At 50.3% G+C, this 27,963-nt stretch overlaps 1 protein-coding gene across 1 annotated transcript; it reads left to right on the forward strand.

The window, feature by feature from the left end:
• The first annotated feature begins 954 nt into the window (after positions 1–954).
• Positions 955–27,716, forward strand: GDAP1L1 (ganglioside induced differentiation associated protein 1 like 1). The gene is made up of 6 exons (XM_025470141.3): positions 955–1,260; positions 9,463–9,655; positions 10,652–10,825; positions 15,782–15,879; positions 16,637–16,751; positions 26,249–27,716. Exons 1-6 carry the CDS (start codon positions 1,081–1,083, stop codon positions 26,590–26,592), a joined length of 1,104 nt encoding a protein of 367 aa, XP_025325926.1. The 5' UTR covers positions 955–1,080; the 3' UTR covers positions 26,593–27,716.
• Positions 27,717–27,963: the final 247 nt, after the last annotated feature.

Raw genomic sequence — 27,963 nt, forward strand, 5'->3', positions numbered from 1 at the left:
GTGTGTGTCTCTCATGAATAAATAAAAATCTTTAAATTTTTTTAAAATTAAAACAATATTTATAGCAATGGAAGCAAGGGCATATTAAGGAATTTTATGTAAAGCTCCCATGAATATTTAGGATAAACTAAGTGATAGCAGGGCATTATAGGCTTTCTTGGGCTCCTCTGATTGTGCCTCAGTCTCCTGGGTGAAGATGTGACCTTGGATCAAGGACTTGACATCTCCAAGACTCACCTTCCTCCTCTAGTAAAAATGATTATTGTGCAGATAAATGAGATGATGCATGTAAAGTGCTTGGGTTGATAACCGCTTGCTGTGCTGTTGTCTATATCATCATCATGTCTACATCACTAAGAGGATAGAGTCTGGAGCCAGACAGATTGGGTTCGAATCTCTGCTCCAGCACTTACTAGCTAGGGGACCTTGGCCAAGGTCACTTAACCTCTCTGTGCCTCATTTTCCTCCTCTGTAAAATGAGGCTCATGCGGTTATTGTGGAAGGCTCAGTGAGCTGATGGTTGTAAAGCCTGGGCAGGTGGCAAGTGCTATGTAAGCATTTGCTCTGTACTTCATAGTCTGTGCCCTTCTGCCCTTAGAGGTCCTTGATGAGAAATGCTAGAAAATGACAGCTCCAAAGAGAGACAAGCTATTTCCAGAGACTGATTTATAAGAGGAATGGGTCTCTATAACACAATTGTCCTAAAAGGTATTTGCTTCTTGGAAGATAGAGAGTCGGAACCCGTTAACAATGGTGGAGTCTTGGCAGAAGCCTGGCCAGATATGAGCCATTTGGGGGGCAAGGCCCACTCCCCTGTGGCTCCTCGAGCCCTTCCAGGGAGCCTGACCTAGAGGACGGGTGGTTCCTGGCAGGGGCCAGGGGCGTGCCAAGGGGAGGAGGAGGGAAGGAGCTCCCGGGATCCCCTCGCCCCTCCCCCAGCGCCCAGCGAGTAATGACATTCACGGAGAGGGGAGGGAGGGAGCGAAAGAGGGGCAGGCTCGGCGAGGCCATGTGATGCTGGGCGAGAGAGAGCCGCCGCCGCGGAGCCTCCTTCTTTCCTCCCTCTGATTCCGGGCTGTCATGGCGACCCCCAACAACCTGACCCCCACCAACTGCAGCTGGTGGCCCATCTCGGCGCTGGAGAGCGATGTGGCCAAGCCCGTGGAGGCCCCCGACGCTCCCGAGGCGGCCAGCCCCGCCCATTGGCCCAAGGAGAGCCTGGTTCTGTACCACTGGACCCAGTCTTTCAGCTCACAGAAGGTAGAGCCCAGGGAGCTGGGGAGCAGGATGCACCCGCTGGCGAGGAGGCTTGGGGGAGGGGATCCAGGAGGGCCCAGGGGGTCCGAGGACGGGGGAGAGGCTGGAGGGTGGAATGTGGGATTTCGGGGCTGGAGGGTGGAGGATGCCGGGAGGTGACTGGCCCTGTCTTGGGCCCCAAGAGCACCGTTCCCAATTGTGGGAACATCTATTATGCCTCTTTCCCTCCCAGAAAGACCTGGTCTGTTGGAGGGCTGAGAAGAGAGACAAAGGCAAGGGGAAAGGAATGGGCACTGCTGGGAAGGCGGCCTGTTGGAGGGGGCGGCTACTGCGGGGAGGAAGGAGGAGTGCTTTCTGGGATCCAGCCTCCAGCCCCAGTAGTCGGTGGTGGGCCTCCCTCCGCGCTGCTGTCCTGGATACTACAGGCCCTCCAGGTCGCAGCTCCTGCCTGGCTGGGAGCCCTCCTCTGGCTGGGGCTTGGAGGGTCTGTCCCCAGCCCTCTCCCGCATCCACACTTACCTGGACCTTGAGAAGGAAGGAGTTAACCCATCTCCTTAGACTAGCTTGGGTTCGGCCCCTAAAATCTATGTTTTGCTCTTAAAGACACAGACAGCCCCTCTGCCCCTTCTCAGACCCAGACGAGCTGGGAGGGCAGCTAGGAATCCAGCCTGGTGCTGAGTTTTCGGGGTTCCCGCTTCCGGGGGGTGAGGGCCAAGCACTGCGCCTGTGAGACAGGGGCGCCTCTAGGGGCGCAATCTCCCACCCCGGGCGGCTGTCCGTCAGTGGGGCACGAATTCAGCACCACGGCCAGGGCCCAACAGCGAGCGTTGATGGTTTCTAAGGGATTCCGGTAGTCAGACCTTGGAATTCCTCTTCTTCCTGGGAGATCCTTTTGTTACATTCACTCATTTTTTCAGATGGAGAAACAGATTCCTAAAGAGAAAGGGCCTTGGAACCAAAAGACTTAGATTTGAGTCTTGGTCCAGGCTCAGTTCATCATCTGGAAAACTAGATGATGATGAAAATAATAATAATAGTAATACCTACTTGTAATTCCCACCCCTTCTCAGAGTTGCTGAGAGGGTTGTTGAAGAGGCGGTATAACTTAGTGTTCTAGACTGGCGCTTCTCAAACTTGAGCATACATTAGTCACTGCATGATCCTGGTTTAAACACAGACTGCTGGGTCCCACCCCAGATATTCTGATTCAGCAGGTCTGGAGTGGGGCTCAAGAGGCTGCATTTCCAACTAGCTACCAGTGATGCTGATAAAGCTGGTCCACTGATCCTTTTTTGAGCAGCTCCAGTTTAGAGTATAGACCCTGAGGCCAGACAGTCCCCAGTAGAAGAATCATCTTCCCCAATAATTCACCGTAAAGCTTTGGACAGGTCACCTTGCCTCTCCAAGGTTTTATAATCTGTAAAATGGAGCTAATGGCAGTACCTTTCTCAAAGGGTTATTTTGAGGGTGAAATGAGGTGATACACAAAAAATGCTGATAGCAGTGCCTGGCAAAGGGTCAAGGCTCTGATAATTATAGGTGTTATGATATCACTAAAGTGCTGGGTGAAGGAGGGGTCTGCTTAACCAGAGCCACTCTGGGACTCATCCATAAATTCTACACGTGCACGCTGAGCACCTACTGCATGCCAAGCTCTATGCAAGTTGCTGGGGGTTTGAAGATGAATCAGACTGACCTCCAGACTTTAGAATCCCTTCTTTCCCAGAACCTCAGGAGCCAGGTCCCAGTGATTGGGACTGGACAGGTGGCAGAGGGATGGCACCTGCCATCACCGTTCCCCAAGGGAGCTTCCTGCTCTTCCCCTTGCCCCCAAGGAATATATCCTATTCAATCTGCACTCAGAGCTGAGGTGGCCCTTTATTTTGGGATGGAACTCTCCACTACAACCCCATTTGTGACCAGGCCAGCCTGGGCATCCTCTTGCCTCCCTTTCAGGGCCTTCCCCTTGTCTGGGTGCCCATGGTAGGTTCTAGGGGCAGTGTAGCCTGGTGGAAAGGGCATGGGCTCTGTAGTCAGATGGTCTTGGATTCCATTCTCATCTTAAATGCTTACTGGATGTGTGACCTTGGACAAGTCAACCTCTCCATGCCTCAATTTCCTCAACGAGACTTTTGCATCCAACCCTGCAGAATTCCAGGGGGATTAAAAGGGCATGGACATATGTTAAGTGTCTGGCACATAGTAGGAATTTAGCAGGTAAGCTTCCTTCTTTTCAGTCCTTAAGGGCCCTGCCTGCATTCAGGGAGCAATTCCCCTTTTTTAGCATCTGAGAAGCCTGTCTTAAATGGTACATGAATAGCAGAAAATAGCCTACCCTCAAGAGTGGTGGTGGCTTCATGGGACATCTGAGGACTATCCCAGAGCCAGAGGGCAGCAAGACAGTGAGGGGGGTCCCGAGCTCCATCTCTGAGGCCAGAGTGCCCAGGATTCAATCTTAACTCTGCCACTGACCAGCTGGGTAATTCTGGGCAGGTTGCTTAGCCTCTCATGCCTCACACATCACGGCTATAAAGTAAGAATAATAACAGCACCTCCAGGATAAGGTCATTGTGAAGATTCAGCAAATGTATCCATTAAATCACCTAGAGCAGCACCTAGCATATAGAAAGTGCCAAGTAAGCTCACTTATATTTACCAGACAGGAGATCAAATCCTGACTGTGCCACTTCCCTCTGTATGCCTTTGTGCACGTGTCTTCACTTTTGTAAGTCTCTGCTTCCTCCTCTGTGCAGGAGGAACAGTAACCTATCTCAGAGAGTTGTGAGGATTGAATGATATCATGCGTGGCCACACACTTAGCACAATGCCTTAAAGATTGCATGCTAACAGTGAAATTTCATGCACCATCATAAGTGATCATCTGGGGCCACAGGGTTCAGAGGAGGTTCTAAATGCAAAATGTAGATATTAGTTTGTTTCTGAGGCTGTTCTGCCCCCAGCCTGCTTCTCCTTGGCCGGAGGTGAGGGCCAAGGGGTGAGGCTAGGAGGGGCAAACACGCAGACAGTCAAGACACCAGCATTCTGATTGCTGGCATTCCAACTCACTAGCTTGTGACCTCAGGTAGGTCCTGACCCTCTGTGGTCCTCAGCTTTTCGGCATGAAAATGGACTAGATGTTTGACACAACCTGCATCCCTCCCTCCCCAAGCAGGAAGAATCGCTCTGTTTCTGTGTGTTCCCAGCCTTTTGAGCATTCTTCTGTCCTCATGCCGGCCAGTTTAAAAAAAAAAAAAAACAAACTAAGATTGCTATTTACTGGCTGTGTAACTTTTGCCAACTTAGTGTTGTCTCTGTGCCTATTTCCTCTTTTGCAAAAGGTTCATGATACTAGTACCTACCTCATTAGGTTTTTGTAACACGTATAAATGTCTTAGAGCAGTTCCTGGCACAGAGAAAGTGCTATTTGAGGGTTAGCTATTCTTCCTGTGATTTCCACCAAGGTGAGTCTCTGAGAGCCATCCTTGGCTTCCTGCAACAAGCCTGTTCAAGATCCCCTCATCCCATCCTCTCAGGGTCTGCCTTTGTCTTGGATGTACCTGTGGGTGGAGCCTTCTGTCCCCAAGAGTAGGAGGCCCAGATCTGAGTCCTGTCAGAAGATAGTCCCAACACCCAAGACACCAAGGTGATCTCTCCCTCCCACCCTGGCCTTGCCTTTCATGCTCTTGGGCACTGGCCCCCAGCGCTGTCCACGCTGCCCTTGACCATTTCCTCCACCCCCAGAAGCTCACAGGTGACAGCTGCAGATCTCACTACTCTTCTCAGAAGCCTGTAGTTGCTCACCGGGTCCTTCCAAGAAAGAGACAGGCCATCCTCATAATGGCCTTAGGCTCTACTACAGGATGCTAACTTTGCCTGGGTCATGGACCCCTCATCAATGGGGGGAAGCCTGTGGATCTTTCTCACAATAATGCCTTTTAATGGATAAAGCAAAATACACAGCATTACTAGAAGGGAAGCCAATCAAAGTATAGCTATTGACATATTTTTAAAACAAATTCATTGTATAATAGTATGTGTTTCTGTATGAACCTGTTATATAACCTGACCTAGTGACAGGACTGATCACTGTAATGTCAAAGTCATGATGAGTGTAACTGTAGGAATGTGCAGTGATGAAAGTATCTGATTTCTTGTGGTGACAATGTATCAGCCACTGCTAACACTACCATGCTTTGTCGCCTACACACATAATTGCAGAAAATGCTGTCAGGCTGAGATTACTGAAAATAAACATCTAATTTTCCCATCCTAGATCAAGGAGTCCCTGGATTGATTCATGGACCCCTGAATCTGGGAATCTCATTTAAAAGGCCCTGTGCAGGGATCCCTGGGTGGCGCAGCGGTTTGGCGCCTGCCTTTGGCCCAGGGCGCGATCCTGGAGACCCGGGATCGAATCCCACATCGGGCTCCCGGCATGGAGCCTGCTTCTCCCTCTGCCTGTCTCTCTTTCTCTCCCTCTCTCTGTGACTATCATAAATAAATAAATAAATAAATAAATAAATAAATAATTAAAAAAAATAAAAAATAAAATAAAAGGCCCTGTGCAGGGATACCTGGGTGGCTCAGTGGCTGAGCGTCTGCTTTTGGCTCAGGTCATGATCCTGGGGTCCTGGGCTCAAGTCCTGCATTGGGCTCCCCACAAGGAGTCTGCTTCTCCCTCTGCCTTGTCTCTGCTTCTCTCTGTGTGTCTCTCATAAACAAATGAATAAAAAAATTTTTTAAACCCACTATTAAAAAAAGGCCCTGTGCATGACCTCCTCTCCTCTTGTCTCCCTGTCCACCCTGTTCCAGCCACACTGGCCTCCTCGCTGTGTTTCAAACACACCAGCCATGCTTCTGCCTCAGAGCTTTTGTGCTGGCTATTCCCTCTGCCTGGAACTCTTTTCCTCAGATCCCTGTATGGGCCACTCCCTCACCTTTATTAATTTTAAAAAAAGAAAATATTTGAGATAAATACACTAAGGTTCAGAGACTCTAAGTGTCTTTTACAAAGTCGCACAGCAACTAAGTGTTTGAGCAGAGATGCCAACCCAGCACATTGCAGTTGCCTAATAAACAAGGGCCTGGGTGAGGAGGGACAGTGCCCATCTATGATAATGAAGCACCAGTGAGCTAATTCCATCCCCCCCAGGGAAGATAGTTTGCCCAGGGGTGGTTGATGTTCAGTCACACAGAGTGGTGACCACCCAAGTCTGGTCCAGTCTCCAGGATAAAGAGATGGCAGATGGCCTTGGTGACTGCATGCCCTTCCCCTGGGCCTGGCTTCCTCCCACACTCCCCTCCCCTGCAGGATGGCACATGGCTCTGGCCTACAGCTCAGCTAAAGGAGAAAGTCTCCTTGGCCGCCTGCCGGCATGACCCTGAGGCCGCTCCAAGCAAAACTGTTACATCTCTAAAGATAGTCCCCTCACCAGGCACTTAGTTGCACCTAGTGCCCTTACTAGAGTCCCAGGGCAGGGCCTGGGAGTGATCCCTAGGGGCAAGTGCCCTGCCAGGAGGCAAGGCCACATGTCTGGACCTGCCAAGGGCAGAGGCCTGGTTCGGTTTCCGTCTCCATCCATTCCGCGGTCCCAGCTTGGCCTGGAGGCTGAATGGCTGGGTGGAGCCTGACTGCCCAGGGTGGAGGATGCCAGGATGGGCAGGAGGTAGGGAGTGGGCAGTTCTGCTCCAGCCAAACTCCAGCCTTGATTGTTCTGGGGCATCTCCAGGGCACCAGCACCACCCAGGAGCTCAAGTATACACATCCACGTACTCTCTTGCTCATGCACACTCCCTTATACATACACACAAAGACACACATGTGCATATGCACACTCATATCCACACTGATGTACACAGACTCACACAGTACTGTAATACAGTTACGCAGACACTCATCCATCCAGACCCATACTCGTGCACAGATATGCACACACTCATCCATACACATCCACTCATGCAGACACGCATCTACACGCATTTGCTCATTCACGCAGTTGCGACTCCTGTTCAGGCTCTTGCACTCATACACTCACATACCAGACCAAATAGATGCCACCCCAGGGCTCATTCTTTGCCACAGTTCCTCTCTTAGAACCAGCAGTACCCTCCCACTGTCTCCTGCAAGGTCCGAATGTAGTGTCAGCTTGCAGCAAGGCTGCAGGACGCTCCTTTAACACGGAGTCCAGCCCTCAATCTACTAATGATTAAAAGGAGGCTCACAAAAGGGCATGATAGCTCTAAGGTCACATAACATCGTTGTGGCAGAGCCAGGGTGAGGACCTCCCAGCCCCATCTGCAGGACCTGCTTTTGGCTAATGGAGCAAATGAATCTGTGAATGAGTGTTGGGGGTTCAGGGACTAATTACCTCTCCCTCCCCACAAGGAAAAGAGTGTTTGTGTTAGCCATGAGGGCGGCATGAAGTACTACTTTAGGACATCAACCATGAGTGTGAGGTAGTGTGTGTGTGTGTGTGTGTGTGTGTGTGTGATGATAGAACCCATGTATTAACCTCCTGTCTCCTGTGCTGGGACATTATCCATGTCATCCCATCCAAACCTCCTGCCATGCTTGAAAGAGTGGATTACATTCCTCATTTCATAGAACCTATCATGAGAGAAGTCAAGTGACTTGTCCAAGATCACAAAGCAAATAAGCAGCAGAGCAAGGCTTCAAATCCAAATCTGTCTCCTTCCAAGACCTGATCTCATACAAGTGGCTAAGACACATTTGCCTACAGTGTGCCAGGCACTGTTCACAGGGACTGGAGTATCTCGTCCCCACAGCAGCCCTCTTTGGAAATTGCTAGTGGGACTCTCATTGGACAGGTGAGGAAACTGAGGTACACAGATGTAAAGCCAGAAGATTTAAGATTTAAGGTGCTAGAGCTGGGATTTGAACTGACAGTCTGGCACCCAGTCCAAGGTCTGACCCAGGATACCATGCTGCCCCTCTGTGCATAACTCCTGGCACCTGGGAGGGAGACTGGGGATGCCTAGTTCCAAGAGCTACCAACTGGCTGTGTGGGGACATGTACACTCCAGGAGAACCACTTTTGCTGGCCTCAGTCTCCAGTCTCCAGTGGCAACTGCTTCCCTTCCCCCTGGACTGGAGCCATTAGTGGGGAGGGGTGGAGTCACTTGCCATCTTTCTTCTGGGGGACCTTGGACGAGTCGTCTTCTTTCTGAGCCTCAGTCCACTGGCAGGGGGCAGCTGGACCAGGTGACTTCTGATTATCTTCCGGCTCAGAAATGTTGGGCTGGGTCAGGAGCAGACCCCAGCCTCAAGGCTCTCCATTAGCTTCTAGTAGCTCAAATGTTTGTCTGGGACCCCTTAAAGACATAGGAAAGATGAAGGAGGGACAGGCCCAAGACTCCTTGAAGGTGCCCACAGGGCATTTGAATACTGGTCTAGGAGTCAGGACCCATTGCTTCCAGTTTCAGGTCTGCTGCTAACTTGCTGTGTGCCTTTGGGGAAATTACTTGCTGTCTCTGGGCTTTGGTTTTCTCATCAAGACAAAGGGGATACTACAAAAAAAAAAAAAAAGACAAAGGGGATAGTTCCTATTCTACTCTCTTCTGAGAGGCTTTTGTGAGCATCCAACAACAGATGGGAAGTGTGTGGGGGCACCAAAAGACTCAGTTGGTGTTGGCAAATTATTTTGCACCTTGTTTTATTTCCCAAATAATTTGAGAAATTTAGCTATTGATTATGCTGATAAGAATTTCTATGAATTTCCTGGCCTGATCTACCCCTAGGAGCCAGGCTGAGTGTCTAATCGTGAGTAATGAAATCATGAGTTGAATGCCATGTACCAGACCCTGGGGTGGTACTATTAATACTTCCAAATAAGAAAACTGAGGCTCAGAAAATTTAAGAAATCTGCCCAAGCACACATAGCAGAGCCCAGAATCCTACCCCAGGTATGTCCCGCTGTGAAACCCAGTCCTATAACCATCAGGGAGCACTGCCTCTTTGCCCCAGAGTAGGGCTGTGTCCCTCCCACCAAGAGGCTCTGGGCCCGTGGGAGAGTTCCCCCCCCCCAAACCACTCCCTACCTCCAGGAGCCCAAGAATGAGCTGGAAGCAACAGTGTCACCTCCTGTGTGTGACCTCTGACCTCCCTCCCTGCATGCCCCGCCCCGCCTGGGCAGAGTGTCCCCTTGTGTCTGCCCACCTTCCCCGCTCTGACCCTGGCGCCTGCAGGTGCGGCTGGTGATCGCCGAGAAGGGCCTGGCGTGTGAGGAGCGGGACGTGAGCCTGCCACAGAGTGAGCACAAGGAGCCCTGGTTCATGCGGCTCAACCTGGGGGAGGAGGTGCCCGTCATTATCCACCGAGACAATATCATCAGCGACTATGACCAGATCATCGACTACGTGGAGCGAACCTTCACAGGAGGTACGGCTGCCGTACCCACCAGGGGCTCAGCCACAGACCCCGGGGACCCCACAGGCTCAGACGGGCTCCCAGAACCTTGGGGAGCCTGAGGAAGCCCACTGGGGCAGTGGACATGGCCTAGTCTTCCCGAAAAAGGAATGATGGGACTGCAAACAGGGCTTGGATGCCCTGCAGGAATCACAGAGCTACAGGCATGGCCACGATGCTTGGGATGCCACAAACCCTTTCCCGGATACTCCAGGAAGAGGGCTAGCCCAGACACGCCCCTAGGAGCACTGGGGCTACAGCCTCCTTCCCCAGGAGCCCTGGAGTCAGAGGCATGGCCACAGGTCCTCAGAACCCCCAGGCAGGAGCAGGACCCAGGCCCTCCTAGTCACCACAGGCAGGACCCAGATCTTCCAGCCACTCCAGGGCATGGACAGGGCCCAGCCCACTGAATCCCTATAAGCATAGTCAGGGCCATGGAGCCCCGGGAACCCCATAGATATGGGACCCAAGTACCCTAGAACATTGCAGATGTGAGGAGGGCCCAGACACCACAGAAACCCACAGGACCCTATGTCTCCCTCTCTTCCTCCAGCCCTCTTCGGATTCAAAAGCCCCCTGCCTACGGCAGATGCCGCAAACCACAGCTGAGCGAGGGGCAGGGCCCAGACATAAACTGTAGAGAAAAATTAGTTGCCAGCAATTAAAAATCAAAGAAAGTTCAGTTTTAAACATCCAGGTTTCTGGCTTCTCTTGAAGCCTGGCAACACTGGGCCTAGACCCCCACCAGTCAACAAGCCTGGAGTGACGAGGAGCTGCCCCCCAGGAGACAGGCTGGCAGGACTCCCGGTGGGCAGGCAGGACCGCTAGGATCCCGTGTCAGCCTGGGGAAAGGGGTAGACCCTGTGGGCCTCGACATTTCAGGGTTCCAGGGTGCTGGGATTAAGGGATGGGGTAGGTGGCCAGGGCAGGCCCCGCTAACCCCAGCCCAACCCTGGCTGCGCCCCGCAGATCACGTGGTGACCCTGATGCCTGAGGCGGGCAGCCCACAGCACGCGAGGGTGCTGCAGTACCGTGAGCTGCTGGACGCGCTGCCCATGGACGCCTACACACACGGCTGCATCCTGCACCCCGAGCTCACCACTGACTCCATGATCCCCAAGTACGCCACGGCCGAGATCCGCAGTGAGTGCCACGGGTTACCCTTGTTTGCCCACCTTTCTGCTTTCAACAGGAGTTCTCCTCCTCCACCTCTTCCTCCCACTGTGTGTCTCTTACCAGCTGTCTTCCTCCTCTCCCTCCTGATCGCCCCCATCCCTCTCTGCCTCTCTCTCCACCCTGCTCTCTCTGTCTCTATTAATCTCTCTGGCATCCCTCTGGGTGTTCTAAGTAGATACTAGGTGTCAGTAAATGGTCACTTTCTTCCTCTTGACGCCAATGTTTAAAAGTGGGAAGGGGCAGGTTGTGGAACTTGATCCCGTCCCTTTGGAGTACTACCCTCAAACAAGACTCGGAATTTAGCAGTATCATCCTATCTCCATTCAGTCAACAACATTTATGTGGTCTACTATGGCCCAGGCCCTGGGCAGGGGGCTGGGGACAGATGGGGACAGCCACAGCCTCTACCACCCCGGGGTCACAGTTCCATCCTGACAAGTGACCAGGTGATTGCAGCGTGGGACTAAATATGTTTGAACAACCTCTCGGGAGGGCAGTCTGGCACTCTAGATGGAACACAGAAAGACCCACACCTTGGAGATGATCCTGCAATTATACCTGGCTTTGTGCACCACGAATCATGTACAAGGGCATTCATTGCAGCATAGATGGTAACAGCAAGAAGCTGGAAACAACCCAGCTGTGCATGAGTTGGGAACTGGGTAAATAAATTCTAGTCTTCCCGTACACTGGAACACTTCTAGTCTTCCCATATGATGGAACACCGTACAGCTATTAAAAAAAATAATAATAAGCATATGACACTGGGTGTTACATGCAACTGATGAATCACTAAATTATACCACTGAAACTAATAATACACTATATGTTAACTAACTTGAATTTAAATATCTTTAAAAAATAAGCATATGGGGGATCCCTGGATGGCGCAGCGGTTTGGCGCCTGCCTTTGGCCCAGGGCGCGATCCTGGAGACCCGGGATCGAATCCCACATCGGGCTCCCGGTGCATGGAGCCTGCTTCTCCCTCTGCCTGTGTCTCTGCCTCTCTCTCTCTCTGTAACTATCATAAATAAATAAAAAAAAATTTTTTAAAAAGCATATGGGATACTTACTAAGATATATTAGTAAGTAGGAATGAAGGGCAAAAAATGCACCTAGTGTGGTATCATTAACATATTTAAAAGGGGGTTAAATGGACACACAGGTGCTTGCAAACACAGAGGATTCCTGGGGGATATATGAGAAGGTGTTTGCTTTTGGGGAGCACAACTAAGAGACCACAGATTCAGAGGAGAGAGATTTACTTTTCACTGTACATTATTGAATATTGTTTGGATTTTTAAACAAGTGTGTACATATAACCTGTTCAAACACTAGTTGATTAAAGATATGTCACCCTAGAGCCTCTCAGTGTTATGATAAGGAAGCAGGAAGGCTACGGGACCAGGGAAGGTCACCATCTCAGCCTTGGGAGCATGCAGAGCTTCTGAAATGCAGCAGCATCCAAGGGTGACCAGGAGGCACAGGGGAAGGAGAGCTAGAGAATCCTTTCAGTGTCAGGGGTAGGAGAGACTGTGGTATGTTTGGGGAACTGAAGGAAGTTCAATGTGGATGAAGTGTAGCCCAAGGGAAGTAGGAGTGGCTGTGGTGCGAGCCTGGGGAGTAAGTCTGGCAGAATGGGAATTTTGTCCAAAGAGCAGTGGAGAAACAGGGATGGGAAGTGACATGATCCGATGTGCGTTTTACAAAGTTCCCTCAACCGAGAAAAGAATGGGTGGGCAGTTAGGAGGTCCTGGCTGTCATCTAGGTGAGCAGTGGTGGTGACCTGGACGAGGCAAAGACAGTCCCTAAATGCTTCTGGGGGCTGGAGGCCCTTCTTCATTCTGCCATGAGTCATTTGAAGAAGTCTAGGAGGCAGTGAGGGGTCCAGCCTGTTCCTCTTTTGAGGAGAAAGATCTCAGGGCTCCAGCCCCACTGGGGGAGGGAAGGGGATCTCAGAGGATACAGAAATCATCCTGCAGTGACCCCTCCAATCAGCCTAAGGTCTTTCCTGGACTTTGCTGATTTGCCCTCCTGGAGTCTAAAGACAGCCACATGTGCAGCCCTGGGTGACTGGCAAGAAAGAAAATGCCATACTTGACCTTCACGTTCATAAAATATCGATGAGACTTAATATAGCCTGAAAGCTAAAAGGTCTGGAAGTGTGTTTAACTGGGTTTTGTATCAGTCCAGGAGATGGGGTGGTAGATGGTGAGATATCAGAAGGCGGAAGCTGAATACCTGCAGTCATTCATTCACTCATCCTATTCATTCATTCATTCATTCATTCATTTAACTCTCACTAAGCTCTTGTTCTGTGCCAGGTCTGTGCTGGGTTTTAAGGAAACAGAGACAAGTATGATAGAGCCACTGGTTTCCAGAAACTCAAATTCTAGTAGAAGACACATACATCCAGAAATAAGTACAACAAAATCTCCATGTTTAGTTGTACAGGTTGTGCACTGCACAAATCCAGGGGGCACTTTTCACATAGATTGCAATGTGAATGGATTTGTGCAATGGCGGCTCTGATTACTGTATTTGCACTTTCTGGCAGAAATCTGGAGGACAAAGGCATTGAGTGGTCAGATTCAGGACAGACCTCGTGGAGGAGGTGATCTTGAATTAGGGCTAGAAGCGGATTTTTGGGAGGAACACAGAGAAAGCTATCCCAGGAGGTAGAAGTAGAGTGAGTAGAGGCCCAGAGGTTTGGAATGGCCTGGTACATTCAGGGAATGCCAAGCATTTGGAGTCTGGGGACAGGGACAGGTGGGACAAGTCAATGAAAGATGGAGTTGGTAAGAAGAGAGGAGATGGATCCTGCTGTTTTTTAAAGGCAAGTTGAAGAACTTGGATGTTATATGAGGGCAGCGAGGAGCCAGGGATGGGTTTTAAGTAGGGAGTGGCATGGTCAAGTGTGTGTTTGAGGAAGACCTCTTTGATGTAAGTGGGGAGAAGGGCACAGAATGGAGAGAGTGCTGGTGCCTCTGGCTGGGTCAGCATCATCCAGAGACATCAATGAGGGGATCTGAACTAAGGGAGTCAGGATTGACAGGGAGAAGTTAAGTATGAGAAAGAATAAGAAAGAGGAATCAACAGGACCTGGGACTGATTTGGTGCAGGGATGAGGTGAAGGAGGATTGAAGGCACCCCCCAGGCACCTGGCTTGGCTCAGTGTGGGGCAAGGGTGCTGCAGTTGGGGGAGACTGCAGGTGAGGAGCAGGTGAAGCAGGGAAGATGATGAGGCCGGGTGGGCCAGGATGAGTTCAGGGCACCTAAGTGATCTCTAAGTGGAGTTGGGACACAAGGGAAAGGGCAGGGCAGGATTGGGGCACCACTGTCCACCTGACCTGCCACATCCTAAACTTACTGGCCAAGAATTTTGGAGAGACTCCACCCCGATCATGGAACAAACTCCAGGATCTTATCCTGCGTGATGCTTTCACCTCCTCTTATAAGTCTCCAGAGTTTACAGTTAGATTCTCAAAGTTAGATTATAGGGCACTTCTCTCTCATTAAGAATAGTTTTCGGACTTCTGGGTGACTCGGTCGGTTAAGTGTCTGCCTTCAGCTCAGGTCATAATCTCGGGGTCCTGGGATCAAGACCCTCCATCCCTAATTAGGCTCCTGGCTCAGGGCAGCCCCGGTGGCTCAGTTTAGTGCCCTGGACTCTTCAGCCCAGGGTGTGATCCTGGAGACCCGTCAGGCTCCCTGCATGGAGTCTGCTTCTCCCTCTGCCTGTGTCTCTGCCTCTCTCTCTCCCTCTCCCTCTCTCTCTCTCTCTGTGTGTGTCTCATGAGTAAATAAATAAAAATCTTTTTTAAAAAAAGGATCCCCAGGGATCCCTGGGTGGCGCAGTGGTTTAGCGCCTGCCTTTGGCCCAGGGCGCGATCCTGGAGACCCGGGATCGAATCCCACATCAGGCTCCCGGTGCATGGAGCCTGCTTCTCCCTCTGCCTGTGTCTCTGCCTGTGTCTCTGCCTCTCTCTCTGTGTGTGACTATCATAAATAAATAAAAATTAAAAAAAAAAGATCCCCCCCCCCCCCAAAAAAAAAGGATCCCGGCTCAGCAGGAAGTCTACTTCTCCTTCTCCCGCTGCCCCTCCCTCCTGCTCCTGTGCTCTCTCTCACTCTTGCTCTCTCTCAAATAATAAATAACTCTTAAAAAAAAAAAAGAATAATTCTCAGGGTTATGGTTTGAGTTCCATCACTGACCCACTGTTCCATCACCCTTCCCTTTTTGGCTTCTTAAAAGGCCAGTTTTTCCAGGAAGTATGGGGTTAGCATATCCCCAAATCTTCAGGAAAATTGCCTCACCAGAAGAAGTTTCAACACCAAAAGTCTTTTATGGTTTTTCTCACATTAAACAAGTTTTTCCTTGTGATCTATAGTGAGTGAGCACTAGACGAATTAGCAGATGGACCCAAGCTTGAAACCTGTTTATCATTTACTAGTGTGGGCTATTATTTAGCCTCTCTGAACCTGTTTCCTTACCACAGGAAAGGGTGGGGGGAGACATGCTCTGAAATACGTGTTTGTCCAGGTTTATAACCTATCCATTTCTGGCAAATTCCTCTTCATCCCCTAGTAGTCTCCTCCCTCAGTGAGGTTTCTTGATGCCTGGTGGCCCAGGCTGGTGGCCCTGTGTGTCCCACAGCATTCTGTTCACTCTTCATTACAGATTGATCATGCTGTATCAGAAAGATTTATGTGTCTGTCTCTCCCACTAGCCCAAGCCTAGGGCAGGATGGCATACCATCCATCCCTACCTTGCAGCCTGTTGTGCTTCCTAGGTGTTGGTTGTTGATATTGTTATTTCCCAGGCCAATGTTTGAGTGGGACCTACTGGCAAACTTGTGGAAGAAGGGTTACGGGTAGCCCTGGGTATCAGAAAGATGGAGACTTCCTTATTCTCTCCCCAGGACACTTAGCCAACGCCACCACAGACCTCATGAAATTGGACCATGAAGAGGAACCCCAGCTCTCTGAGCCCTACCTTTCCAAACAGAAGAAGCTCATGGTAAGTGCTTCCAGACTTGCCCAGTTCCCTTCCCGACCATCTCTCTCATGGAACAGAACAAATGGAAGAAGCTGGTTCTAAATGGAGGATCAGCTGATGACATGAAATGGAAACAACATGGCTTGCTTTTCCAATCCTGTCTCCTCTGTCATTTATTGGCTATTTGAACTTGGGTGAGCCACTGGCCCTGGTGGGTCTCCTCACATCTTAGGTTGTGACCCTAAGAGCAGAACACTGGACAGAGGTTCTTGGGTAAGAGTGGCATTGAAGGAGTGTTCTGAGGAGAACCCAGTAGGGGTGGGGGGGATAGGGAAGAAGTGGGCGCCAAGTTCTCCTGATCCCACAGGAAGCTCTGCAGCATAAGTGTCACCACAAACTCAATCCACATTGAGGCAAAGGGCAAGCCTTTTATACTCCTGTGTTAGTCAGTCATTGGCTACAGATTGTCTGGTGGGGTTATAAGGGGTGGGAGATAACCTCCCAAATATTTCCAGGCAGACTTGTTGCCTGAGAGCAATTCTCTTGAGAAGGGGCAGCAATGAGCTGCTATCAACTGATCCTCACAGCAGCTGGTGTATGAAAGTGCCAGGTCTGGTCAGGACAGCCAAGCTCACAGTGGGACACCCTCTACACTGACGGGGTATTTGGAGGCTGGGTTTGCCAAAGGGGGTTGGGATCCAGCTCCTTCCATCTCTGGTTATCCAGGCTCAGTGGAAGCCAACTCAACTCCCCTGGTTCCTGCCTATCTTGTCCCCAGGCCAAGATCCTGGAGCACGATGATGTGAGCTACCTAAAGAAGATCCTTGGGGAGTTGGCCATGGTGCTGGACCAGATCGAGGCGGAGCTGGAGAAGAGGAAGCTGGAGAATGAGGGTGGGTGCCAGCTCTGGGGTAGGTGGGTGCTGGAGCCTCTTCAGCCCACCCACCCCTGCCCAATTCCAACCCCCTTTATCCTGAAGATCTCAGAGGACCTCCCAGGTGGTTAGGGTCATGGGCCATGGAGGCAGACAGACTTAGGTTTAAGTCCTAGCTTGACCACTTATTAGTTAAGTGACCATGGGTCAAGTGCTTCACCTTCCTGGAACTCAGTTTCTCATCTATAAAATAGGAATAATAATAATAAGACTATCCCAGAAAGGTGTTGAGATGTTGTATGAAATAATACATGTAGGTATTAGGTCAGTGCTTAGCATCCAGTAGATATTTAATAAAGGTTGGTGAAGATGATGAAGGTGGTGGTGGTGATGACCAGGACCCACCACATCATCTCACCTTTCCCCCACTCAAGTATGTATTACGGTTCTTTCTGACCTTGATTCTTTCTGTTCTTGAGTGACTCTCTGGACCCTGACCCTGCCAAGTTCCCATCTCCACTCCTTTTGTTCTTGTAGCAATTCCAGCTGGGAGTACCCTCTTCATGCCCCTCTGCTCCTTTTTCCTTCTATGTGCTGTCTTTGCCACCACTCCTCTTCAAGTTAGATTCTGGACCTTCTCATCTTGCTCTGGTGGCCTATTAGTCTTGTCTCCTCAGTTATGCTAATTTACAAAGCTATGTGACATGCACTGCTGCCCTCACAGCTTCACACATGCACACACCATCTGTATGGGAAAGCTGTGGAGCAGTGTTCAAAAAGATTGGTTTTGGGGCACCTGGGTGGCTCAGTTGGTAGTGCATGCAGCTCTTGATCTTGGGATTGTAAGTTCAAGCCCCATGCTGGGGTGTAGAGATTACTTAAAATCTTTTTTAAAAAGATGGTTTTAGAATCAGAAAGGTTTGAGTTAGAGTTCTGGCTTTGCTGTCTGTACTGTGACTTGAATAAGTTGCTTTGCTATTGGAACCTCAGTTTCTTCATCTGTAGAATGGGCTGGTAATAATACAACTTAATACCATCTTGTTGGACTCTTATGAAAAGTAAAAGCACTCTGAACATTGCCTAGAACATGCTAGTTTAAACATACGATAACTAAAGTCATGCATATTCTCTATTTGAGAAAACAGAGGGTCAGAGAGATACAGGGACTTACTCAAGGTTGTGCAGCTCATTAGTGGCATGGTCAGGGCAAGAACAGATTCCTTCCTGACAGGTGCAGTGCTCTTCCAGCATCTCACAGCAGAGGCAAGCATAAGGTACGCATAGATAGCTAAAGTCCTGAAAAGGACATTGTCATGAGATCTAAAGCCAGGGCCCTAAGTCCTCTGTAGAAAAAAAGCATGGCAAGGCTTAGTAATTAAAATAGTACACACCTCAGGCAGGAACTTTCTCCTTCTGTCAGAGAAGGTTCTTAGGGGAAGCCACCACAGAAGAGTGCTCAGAGGCCAGAAGGCGTGGTGTTTCCAAGACTGTCTCTGGGCTCAGAGTCCCAGCTCTACCCTTCTCTCATTGATTGACCTTCATTCTCAGGCACGTCTCACATATTTAAGGGTTAATTTGCTCGGGTGCCCTAATAACAAAATACCACAGACTAGATGGCTTAACCTGCAGAGATTTACTTTCTCACAGCTCTGGAGTCTGGAGTCTAAGGTCAAGGTATTGGGAGGTTTGGTTCTTCTGAGGCCTCTCTTGGGCTTGCAGAGGCTACATTCTTGCTGTGTCTTCACGTGGGCTTTGCTCCGGGTACGTGCCCCTGGTGTCTGTGTGGCAACATGTTCTTTCCTTATAAGGACACCAGTCAGATTAATTAGGGCCCACCCTGATGACCACATTTCAACATACTTAACTCTTTAAAAGCCCTTTCTCTAAATATAGTCACATTCTGAGAGACTGGGGATTAGGGCTTCCACATACGAATTTTGAAAGGACACAATTCAGCCCATACAATGTATCTTTAACATCACTTACTGTGAGCCAGACACTGCTAAGTGTTTCACATAGTTCAACGCATTTAAGGCCCATAGGAACTCTAGAAGGTAAGTAATATGAGCAACCCTATTTAACAGATGAGGAAACTAAGACACAGAGAGGTTCAGTAACCTTCCCAATGTCACACAGATAGAAATGGTGGAGCCTAGATTCAAACCCTGGCTCCCAGAGTCTTGAGTTTTTAAGCACTAGCTCTGCTGCTTCTTCTGTTCTCCAAGAACATAAAATGAAATGATCGATCAAGGGAGACATGGAGTATGACCTAGATGGAGGGCAGAGTTGATGGTCCTGGAGAATAGCTGTGGGTGCTCATTCCTCATGTGATTCCTAGGTTGGGAGCTTCTGACCTCAGTCTTTGTTTTGGTCCTGAGCTCTTCCAAGAGGAGGCAGCATTGTACTGCCCCATGGCAAGATGACTGGGGTTGTTCCAGATGGAGATGTTGGACAGACTTGGTGTCCCTCCATAGCTAGGGGAGGCAGCAGAGGTGTGGGTGGTGGTTGGGCCCACATAGTCTCATTCACTCACTGTAGTACCCCCCAAAATTCCCTGGGGATAATGCTTATGCCCTCCACTTGTCCCCTTGTGGGGCAGAGAGCAGGATTGGGAAGTGTTATGATGTCACAGTTAAGACCCCTGGCATGGAGCCAGATGACTCTGATATGGATTCTGGATCAGCTACCTCCTAGTTCTGTGGCCTTACAGAAGTCACTTCACCTCTCTTTGCTCATCTATGAAATGTGGATAATAATAAGATCTAGGTTACAGGAAGGTTGTGAGGGTTCATAAAGATAACAGGTGTTGATCATTCTCCACAGTACCTGGCTAAAGGTAAAATGTTCTAGAAATAGAATCTCAAAAATAATTACTATTACCATTCTTTTTCATTCATTTATTGAAATATTTCTTAGACACCGACTATGTGCCAGGTCCTGAGGATAAAATTGCAAGTAAAAAACAAGATGTCGCTCTTGCTCTCATGGAGTTTACAATCTTGTGGAGAAGTGTTAAGATTGATAGTAAAAAGAGCCAGGCAAATTTGATGAAGCTTCTCTGAAGAGAAGGCGTTTCAAATGAGACCTGAAGGTTATGGAGGAGCCAGCCTAGTGAAGAACCAGGACAGGTGTGTCCCAGACTGAGGGGACACCATGGAGGAGGGTGGGGATAGCTGGGAACTCCCCAGTAACTGGCTACTGTGTGGTAAGTATTGGGGAGAGTGGCATAAGTGAGGCTGGGCAGAGTCAGAGAGATGCAAGATCATGGGGCTGTATTTGAATTTAGAATATACTCATATTTATATTTAATTTATATTTAGAACTTAGTCTATATTTAGAATTTAGATTTTTGTACTATGTACGATTGTACACATCTGATGGCAAATCCTTGGAAGGCTTTGAGAAGGGGATTGTATTAGCTAACTTTTGCTGCATAAGGAATAAACACTAAATCTGAGTCACTTAAAAAAACCTTTTATTTGTTCATGATTTGTGGCTTGGCAATTTGGGCTGGGCTCGGCTGGGATGCTTATCTCTGTCCCGCATGCTGGTGGTGGCATCACTCACGTATTTGTAGTCAGCTAGCAGTCAGTGACCTCCCTGGCATGGCTAGTGGCTGACTCGCTGTCAGCAGGGCCAGTGGGCCACACATTGCTCATCATCCAGCAGGCTAACCCAGTCTTACTCAGCAGCAAGGGAGCAAAGATTCAGTGTATAAACACTTGTCAAGCTTCTATTTATGTGGAATTTACTAGAGTCTCATTAGGTAAAGCAAGAATGGATTAGTGGCAGCAAAGCCACATGCATACAGGAATGGGAGGAAATTGTGGCCATTTTCGAAATCCACCCAGGGTGAGATGTTCTGATTTTAAAGAGCATTCTGGTTACTATGAGAGTGGATTTCAAGGGAGACAGAATGGAGGCTGTTGTAGCAGCCCAGGAGGGATGATGTTGGCTTGGACCAAGGAGAAGACAAGGGAGATGGGGAGGCGTGGATGGACTCGAGAGGCATTTTGGAGACAGAATGGATTGGAATTTGCTGAGTGGTCAAGTGAGGAGGGGAGAGTAAGGGAAAATAATCCAAGATGACTGCTGGGTTTTGGTCTGAGCTACCGAGTGCTGCTGTTTCCTGATATAGGTAAGGGGAGCCGAGCGCTCGATTTGGAACACAGTGAGTTCAAGAGGCCTTCCGACACCCAGGAGGGGCTGTCACGGTCCATTCGGTATTCTGGTCTGCCTTGTAAAGGAGAGGTCAGAATTTGGAGAGAGATTTGTGAGTCTCCAGCATGTATGTGGTATTTAAGCCGCAGAACTGGGTGATTTATCTAGGGAGAGAGCGGAGAGAGACAAAACAGAAGAGTCAGGGCTGATGTGTCCTTTTGCTCCACAGTAAATTGCCCGTGAATTAGAGGCTGAAGCAGCGACAAAAACCACATTTATTACATCACACACTTCCTGTGGCTCATGAGTTTTGGAGCAGGGTGGCTGGGTGGTTGTAATTTAGGGCTGCATGATGCAGGTTGCACTCAAGATGTTGGCTGGAGCTGCAGTCCTTTGAGCTAGAGAATCCATAGCCAAGATGGCTCATTCACATGGTTCCCATCTAGACATCTCAGTTCCCCGGTTCCTCAATACCTGCCCTCCTCAATGGGGCCACTTGAGTGTCCTCACAACATGGCTGCTGGCTGTGCCTGGAATGGGTGAGTGCAGAGAGAGAGGGGTGGCCATATGACCTATCGTTGGGAGTCATTGTCTCTTCTGCCACATTCTATTCTCTAGAGGCAAGCGACAAAATACTGTCCATATTCAAGGGGAAGGAGATTGGGCTCCACCAGAGAAGTACTGAGTGGCTTGCGAGCGCATTTTAAAACTACCACACCTGCCCTGAGGTCTCCCCGCATCAGGGGAGAGGTAGAGGCAGAGAAGCCAGCAAAGCCGACAGAGAGTAGCCAGCGAGGCAGGATGAGCCTTATGTCAATAGAACCCAGAAGGGATTGTGTTTTAAGGAGAGAATAGTGTCAAATGCTGCTGGGAGTCTAAGTGAAGCAAGCGTGGGAAAGCATCCCCTGGATTTTGTCTCATGGCTGTTGGTGGTGACCTTGACAAGGGCGGATTTCATTGGACTATGAGGGTTGAAGGCCGAAGAGTGAATGCAAGGTGAGGAATGAAGACAGCAGATGTCGGCACCTGTTTTGAGACATTTAGCAGTGGAAGGGACTAGAGAGATGGAATGGTGCCTGAAGAAGGAAGTGGGGTGAAGAGAGGAGATATAAGAGCGTGTTTTCAGGCCGGTAGAAAAGAACCCATGGAAAGGAGAAATCAGTGCTGTAGGATGGATGGCACCAAGTCCAGGAAAGGACACGAGGGGCGTGCGTCAGACAGAGGCCCTGTGGGAAGCAAGGCACCTTCAATTGGGTAAGTTGAAGAGAATTTCATCAAGGGACTGTTTACAAATATGTGGGCAGGATACAGGCAGAGCACAAGGAAAAATGGGGTGCCCGGGGCCTGAGGTTGTGAGGGGTGGGAGTAGCTTCAGGGCCCTGGACAAAGAGGCTGTGTGGAGAGGGGGACTGTCTGATAGGAGCTATACCTTTCAGTCTGTGGCTCCCACCTCACTCTCACCCACCCTCCTACTTCCTGCTTCTGCTTCCCAGTAGCTGAACCTGACTGGAGCCAGAGGGCATGGAGCCCCACTGGGGTATCCGTCAAGTCGTCCTCCTGGGGCACAGAGCAACATGGAGAAGGGAGGAGGGCGGATCTGGAAGGCAAAGGGAGGATGTGCAGCCTCAGATGGGTGCAGAGAACCCAGAGGGCCTGGCCTTAAGAGGGGGTGGCCGAAGGCAGTGTGCACGTGCCTGGCTTTGTAGGGTTCATGGTTGGTGTGAGGGCTTTCCTGGATGAAGGTTCCTCTTTTCTGAATGCAGCATGTGGTGACATCATGGGCTGAGTGAGGACTAGGGACAGGGTGTGAGGAGAGAAGGAAGCTGTATGGCTGTCTCCGCAGGGCGTGGGGAAGCCAGTCTACTCCAGAGCTAGCAGAGGTCCCAGCACGGCCAAGTGCCCTCCCTCTTGGGCTTTGTGCTCATGAATTTGAAGCAGATCTGATCAGTGTAACAGTCTCTAGCACACTCAGCTGGCAGGCTCAGGATAGGATTTATCCAGGGTTGGGGGCTTTTCGAAGGGATGCACAGCTAGAGGAGGGGGCAAACCGAAGGGTGACATGCCAGGTAGGGACACATGTCCACCTACATGGTGGTGGTGGCTCTCAGCATTTGCCCATACACATAAACACAGTCATGGACACACTTCGATAATGACACACACATACATCTGTGTGCAGGCAAACAGCCAAATGGACGTGGGCATCACTTCACTTACACGTGTGGGGGTTCCACACCGCATGGACGCAGATGCCCACGTGTGCAGATACCCACATGTATAAACACAGTCGGCTGCATGGACTGGAGCAGGTGCACACATGGACGGATAGACACACCACGCATGACCCGGACACACAGATCTGCACACAGACCCAACAAGGAGCGCACCTATTGAAAGGGGCATGTAGAGACGCAAGCCTCTGCGCGTGCTCATCTGCACATGGAAAGAGGCAGTGTTCTGCGGTGGTTCCAAGCACAGACTCTAGAACCACACGGCCTGAGTTCAAATCCAGGCTCTGCTCTTCCATGTCATCGCTGTGTGGCGTTGGCCAAGTTACTTGACCTCTCTGTGCCTCAGTGTCCTCAAGTGTAAAGTGGGGATAATAATAGGACCTATCAGATGGGTTGCTGTGAGGCTTGGGGAGGTGACACTGCATTCTCTGGCGCATCTCCCACTTCATAGGCCGTTTCTTCTCATGCACCCTTGCTGGTTTCTCCTTGTCCATTCCCTAAATCTTGGAGTGCCCCGGGGTCAGTCCTTGGTCCTGTTCTCAAATCGGTCTCCTCTGGTCTGTCACTGGGGACTGCGGGCCCCTGGCCCTGCCTCCTTCCACTGCCCCTCACCCCCATCCTGATCTCACCACGCTCCGTACCTGGCAGTAACTCCCTTGGCCACCAGCAAGAACCCTCCTTTGCCTGCACCATCAGCTTCCTTGCCCTCTTCTGGCTTTATCATGCTTTGCAAAACCTCAGATGGTTACACCCAAGTCTCTACCTGGTCAGCACCTGCGGCCAAGTGTGGCTGGAGAAACACACCTGTGCCGGCTGGTCTCACTTTGAATTCATGACCATGAGCCTTTGATGGCTCTCCGGCTGCCCTAGGCCTCCCCCCGTCCCCTCTTCAGGTGACTGCTTAATACTTTCTCTGTCTTCCTCGACCTTGCAGCCCCTGCCTCCACTGAGAAAACAGAAGTCTTAGGAAGAGACCCACACGGCTACTCTGCTGCCAGCAGCAGTGCTCATACATCACCGCGTTTTTATCAGCCTTAAGAGGCACGTTTGTGGCATCGCATCTTAACATCTCTGAAATTTCTCACAAAGTTTAATTGGCACCACTTGTTCTCTCCGGGGTGGCTGTCTTACATTCCATAGCAACTTAAATTTGATGAGATATAGCACCACGCACTCCCTCCAATTACCTGGACTGAGCTGTCCTTGAACTAGCGACCCCTCCCCTTGCATCTTGATGTCCATCTGCTCCCGCGTTCACGCTGGTAATCCCTTCCACTGTCTTCTGTAGCATCATTTCTGCCTCTCTGCTCCAACATTCCCATCAACATGCTGGGTATTCCCTCCCCGCTTGCAAAGACACTCTTGACCTGTCTCGCATTATTGGCATGTCTTTCCCATTATAGCAAAACTCTAGAGAGAGTGATCCTTGCTCACGGTCTCCAGTTCCTCTCCTCCCTTTCTCTCTTGGACTCCCTCCAACCAGGCTTTCAGTGTCAGCATCCTCTCCTACTGCTCTTGTCAAAGTCACCAGTCTCGGCCTCCTATTTGACCTCTCTGCGGGGTTTGAACACCCCCCTTCTCCTTGGAACACTTTCATATCTTGGCTTCCAGGATAACACCCTCTCCTGGTTCATCTCTCACCTCACAAGTGCCCCTGCTCATGCTCCTCCGCTGATTTTCATCTTGCTTCTGAATCTTGAAGCCCCAAAGCTCAGTCCTTGGCCCTATTCTCAGATCTGTCTACAGTCACTACCTTGCCAATGTCCTCCCACCTCCATGCTGATGATGCACACTTATACTAGGTACGCATACCTCTAACGCTGATTCATCATCTCCCCTTGGATATCCAACAGACATCTTGAAGGTTATGTAACAAGGACAAACTTTGGATTAGAGCCTTCATTACACTTTACCTCCTCCTCTTGTGAAACCACGAGCCTCTCAGGACATGGTGTCTTGTTATGTGTCATGTCATGTCAGGTCTTTATGCCCAACACATACTACTAGATAAACATTCATTGGGTGAATGAATAAATGGAGGAACAAGAAGACACAGAGTGGGAGGGATGGAGGGGCTCAGGCTTTGATGGGGGAAGGCATCAGATTCAGGACATTTCTGAGCTGAAAGGAACATCTGCTCAAAGATGCAGAAATGAGCTTCCCAAGACAGCAGACCTTGTAGGAAGTGGAGGCAGAGGGGAAAGCATTCCAGGCATGAAGCCCAGCAGGGGCCAAGGTGGACATGGAGGTGGACATGGAGCTCCTTTGGTCTCTTAAATCACGTCTTTGCTCAAAACCCTGCAATTCTCCCCACTGACCGTGTTCATATCCAAACTCCTTTGTGGGGCTTCTAAGCTTTTTCATTAGTTTATCTTCCATCTACTTCTCTAATCTTGACTTCTTGTGAACCACTCCCTGTTCACTGGGCCTCCCAAGCAAGCCATACCCATTTCCAGTCCTTCTGGCTGCTGTGTTGAGAACAGACTCTAGGAAGTCAAGGGGAGAGGCAGCGAGATCTATCAAGAGGACATTCTGACATTCAGGTAGGAGAGGATGGTTGTTTGGACGGGACTGGTAACAACGGAGGTAGCCGCATACTCTATATATTTTGAAGAGAAGTTGATGGGAATTGCTGACACACTATACATGGGGAATGAAAGAAAGAGGACTCGATGCGGCATGGAGTTTTCACCCGAGCAAACTGAAAGAGTGGGCATGCGGTCGCTGACGTGCGGATGAGAGTGGTGGGTTTGGGGGTGACAATCAGGAATTCGATTTTGGACATACCAAGTTTGAAATGCATGGTGAACAGCCAAGTGGAACTGTCAAAAGGGCAGTTAGACGTAAGTGTCTGGAGTTCAGATACATGTATTTACACTTAAAAGTCAGCTGATAAAAAAATTTTTTTTTAAAAGTCAGCTGATTTGAAGAAAAAATACCAACAGAAGTGGTATAAGCCTAGAGCAAAAGTGATTAAAGCTGTAAAGAGTGAGGAGCCCCAGCAGCAGTGCGGTGGCAGGTGGGCGTGTAGGTAGGCCAAAGCCCGAGGGGTCAGTGGCAGAGAAGCGAGTCAGGGAGCAGAGGCTGGCCCCTCCACTCCCATCTCTTCTCCCTTCCGCTCCAGGGCAGAAGTGTGAGCTGTGGCTCTGCGGCTGTGCCTTCACCCTCGCCGACGTCCTCCTGGGAGCCACCCTGCACCGCCTCAAGTTCCTGGGACTGTCCAAGAAGTATTGGGAAGATGGCAGCCGGCCCAACCTGCAGTCCTTCTTCGAGAGGGTCCAGAGGCGCTTGGCCTTCCGGAAAGTCCTCGGCGACATCCACACCACCCTGCTGTCGGCTGTCATCCCCAATGCGTTCCGGCTGGTCAAGCGGAAACCCCCATCTTTCTTTGGGGCGTCCTTCCTCATGGGCTCCCTGGGTGGGATGGGCTACTTTGCCTACTGGTACCTCAAGAAAAAATACATCTAGAGCCAGGCCCGGGCTTGTTGCCTGTCGGTGTGTCTGTACTGTGTGACTCCCAGCAAGCTCTCAGTAATGCACTGTCTCATGAACACTTGGACAGCCACTCCCCGCCCCGTTTGGAGTAATTCTGTCGTCAATGTGAAAACATTCCATAGTTTAGAAGTAGACGTTGCCAATGCCGTGAGTTGAGGCCACGGCTCTACTAAAGGAGAGAAAGAGTGAGTGTGAGAGAGAGAGAGAAAGAGAGAGAGGGAGAGAGAGAGAACAGAAACAAAACACGAATGCCTTTTCTTTTGATTCAAGGTCTCAAGATGGAACTGTGGGGACTTGTTAGGATCTGAGGTGAGTCCCAGGCTGTTTCATCCACCAGGGCCCAGATGCTGGGAGGTGCTGGGGGCTCGGAGGGCCTGACCCCTCGCCTCACCTTCCCTCTTGCCCAGGGAACTCTTCCACAGGACAAAGCCAACATCAACACTGACTCTTCTAAGTGGTGCCTCTGGGTGGGGCTGGGGACCACAGACCTTGGGGGGGTGGGGGTGCCCTGAAGACCCCAAGGGGCCCCACTCTTCTCCTGCACATGGACGGAGATAGCACTGGCTCAAGCCAAGGCAGTGGCGGCCAACCACCAGGTCATGCCTGGGACTGACAGCATGAGCACACCCTCTTGTTCCCCCCTCCTTCCCCGCCCCCCCCCGATTTGGCCAGTGTATTTTATTTGACACTTTCCCAGAAGCCCCTGGAGGCAGCAGCCATCATCCTCTTCCCACCTGGGGGTGACTTTTCCCACTATGGGAGGGCGACTTCTAGTAAGATCTATGTTGGCCTTCTCTCAGCAGGTCAGTCCTGGCCTGAGTGCAGGGGTGGGTCTGGAGGTGGATGGACTAGGGTCTTTCTCTCTGCCTAATGCCAAAGCCACCTCCTTTAATTCCCACCTTGCCCATCACTCATGGGGCTGCCCCTGTGCCTCATCACGCCACATGGAGGGGTCGGGTGGTACCTGCATCCCTGCTGCCTCCCCTGGTTGTGTCTCACTCTTCCTGTGCCTTTTGCATGTTGGGAGAGGGTCTGGGTGTCACTGCCGCTCATGCTTAGAAACCACTGAAAGTCCCCAATAAAACATTCAGGAGGAACAGTTGCTTTTCATTTCTAAAACTATGTTGTCCATCCATCTCTCATTTCCAAAGTTTGGGGCCAGAGATACAGAGACATAAATTTCAGATTCAGTGCTTTACGAGAGCAAGCAAGAGTTGAGTCCAGGTCTTGGGTTGCTGGTTGTGGGGATGGATTCTCCATGGACTTTGGGATGCTCTGACCTTTGTGATCCATCTGACCTGTGATGCCTAAACCCACCTCACTTGGACACAGGGCTTCCCAGTT

This window comes from Canis lupus, chromosome 24 (genome assembly GCF_003254725.2).
Source record: "Canis lupus dingo isolate Sandy chromosome 24, ASM325472v2, whole genome shotgun sequence".
In the NCBI taxonomy this organism is placed as follows: Eukaryota; Metazoa; Chordata; class Mammalia; order Carnivora; family Canidae; genus Canis; species Canis lupus.

Coding starts and splice junctions, on each gene's coding strand:
- GDAP1L1 (XM_025470141.3), top strand. CDS start 1,081: ATGGCGACCCCCAACAACCTGACCCCCACCAACTGCAGCTGGTGGCCC. Junction 15,880..16,636: donor CCAAACAGAAGAAGCTCATG/GTAAGTGCTTCC, acceptor TCTTGTCCCCAG/GCCAAGATCCTGGAGCACGA. Junction 16,752..26,248: donor GAGGAAGCTGGAGAATGAGG/GTGGGTGCCAGC, acceptor CTTCCGCTCCAG/GGCAGAAGTGTGAGCTGTGG.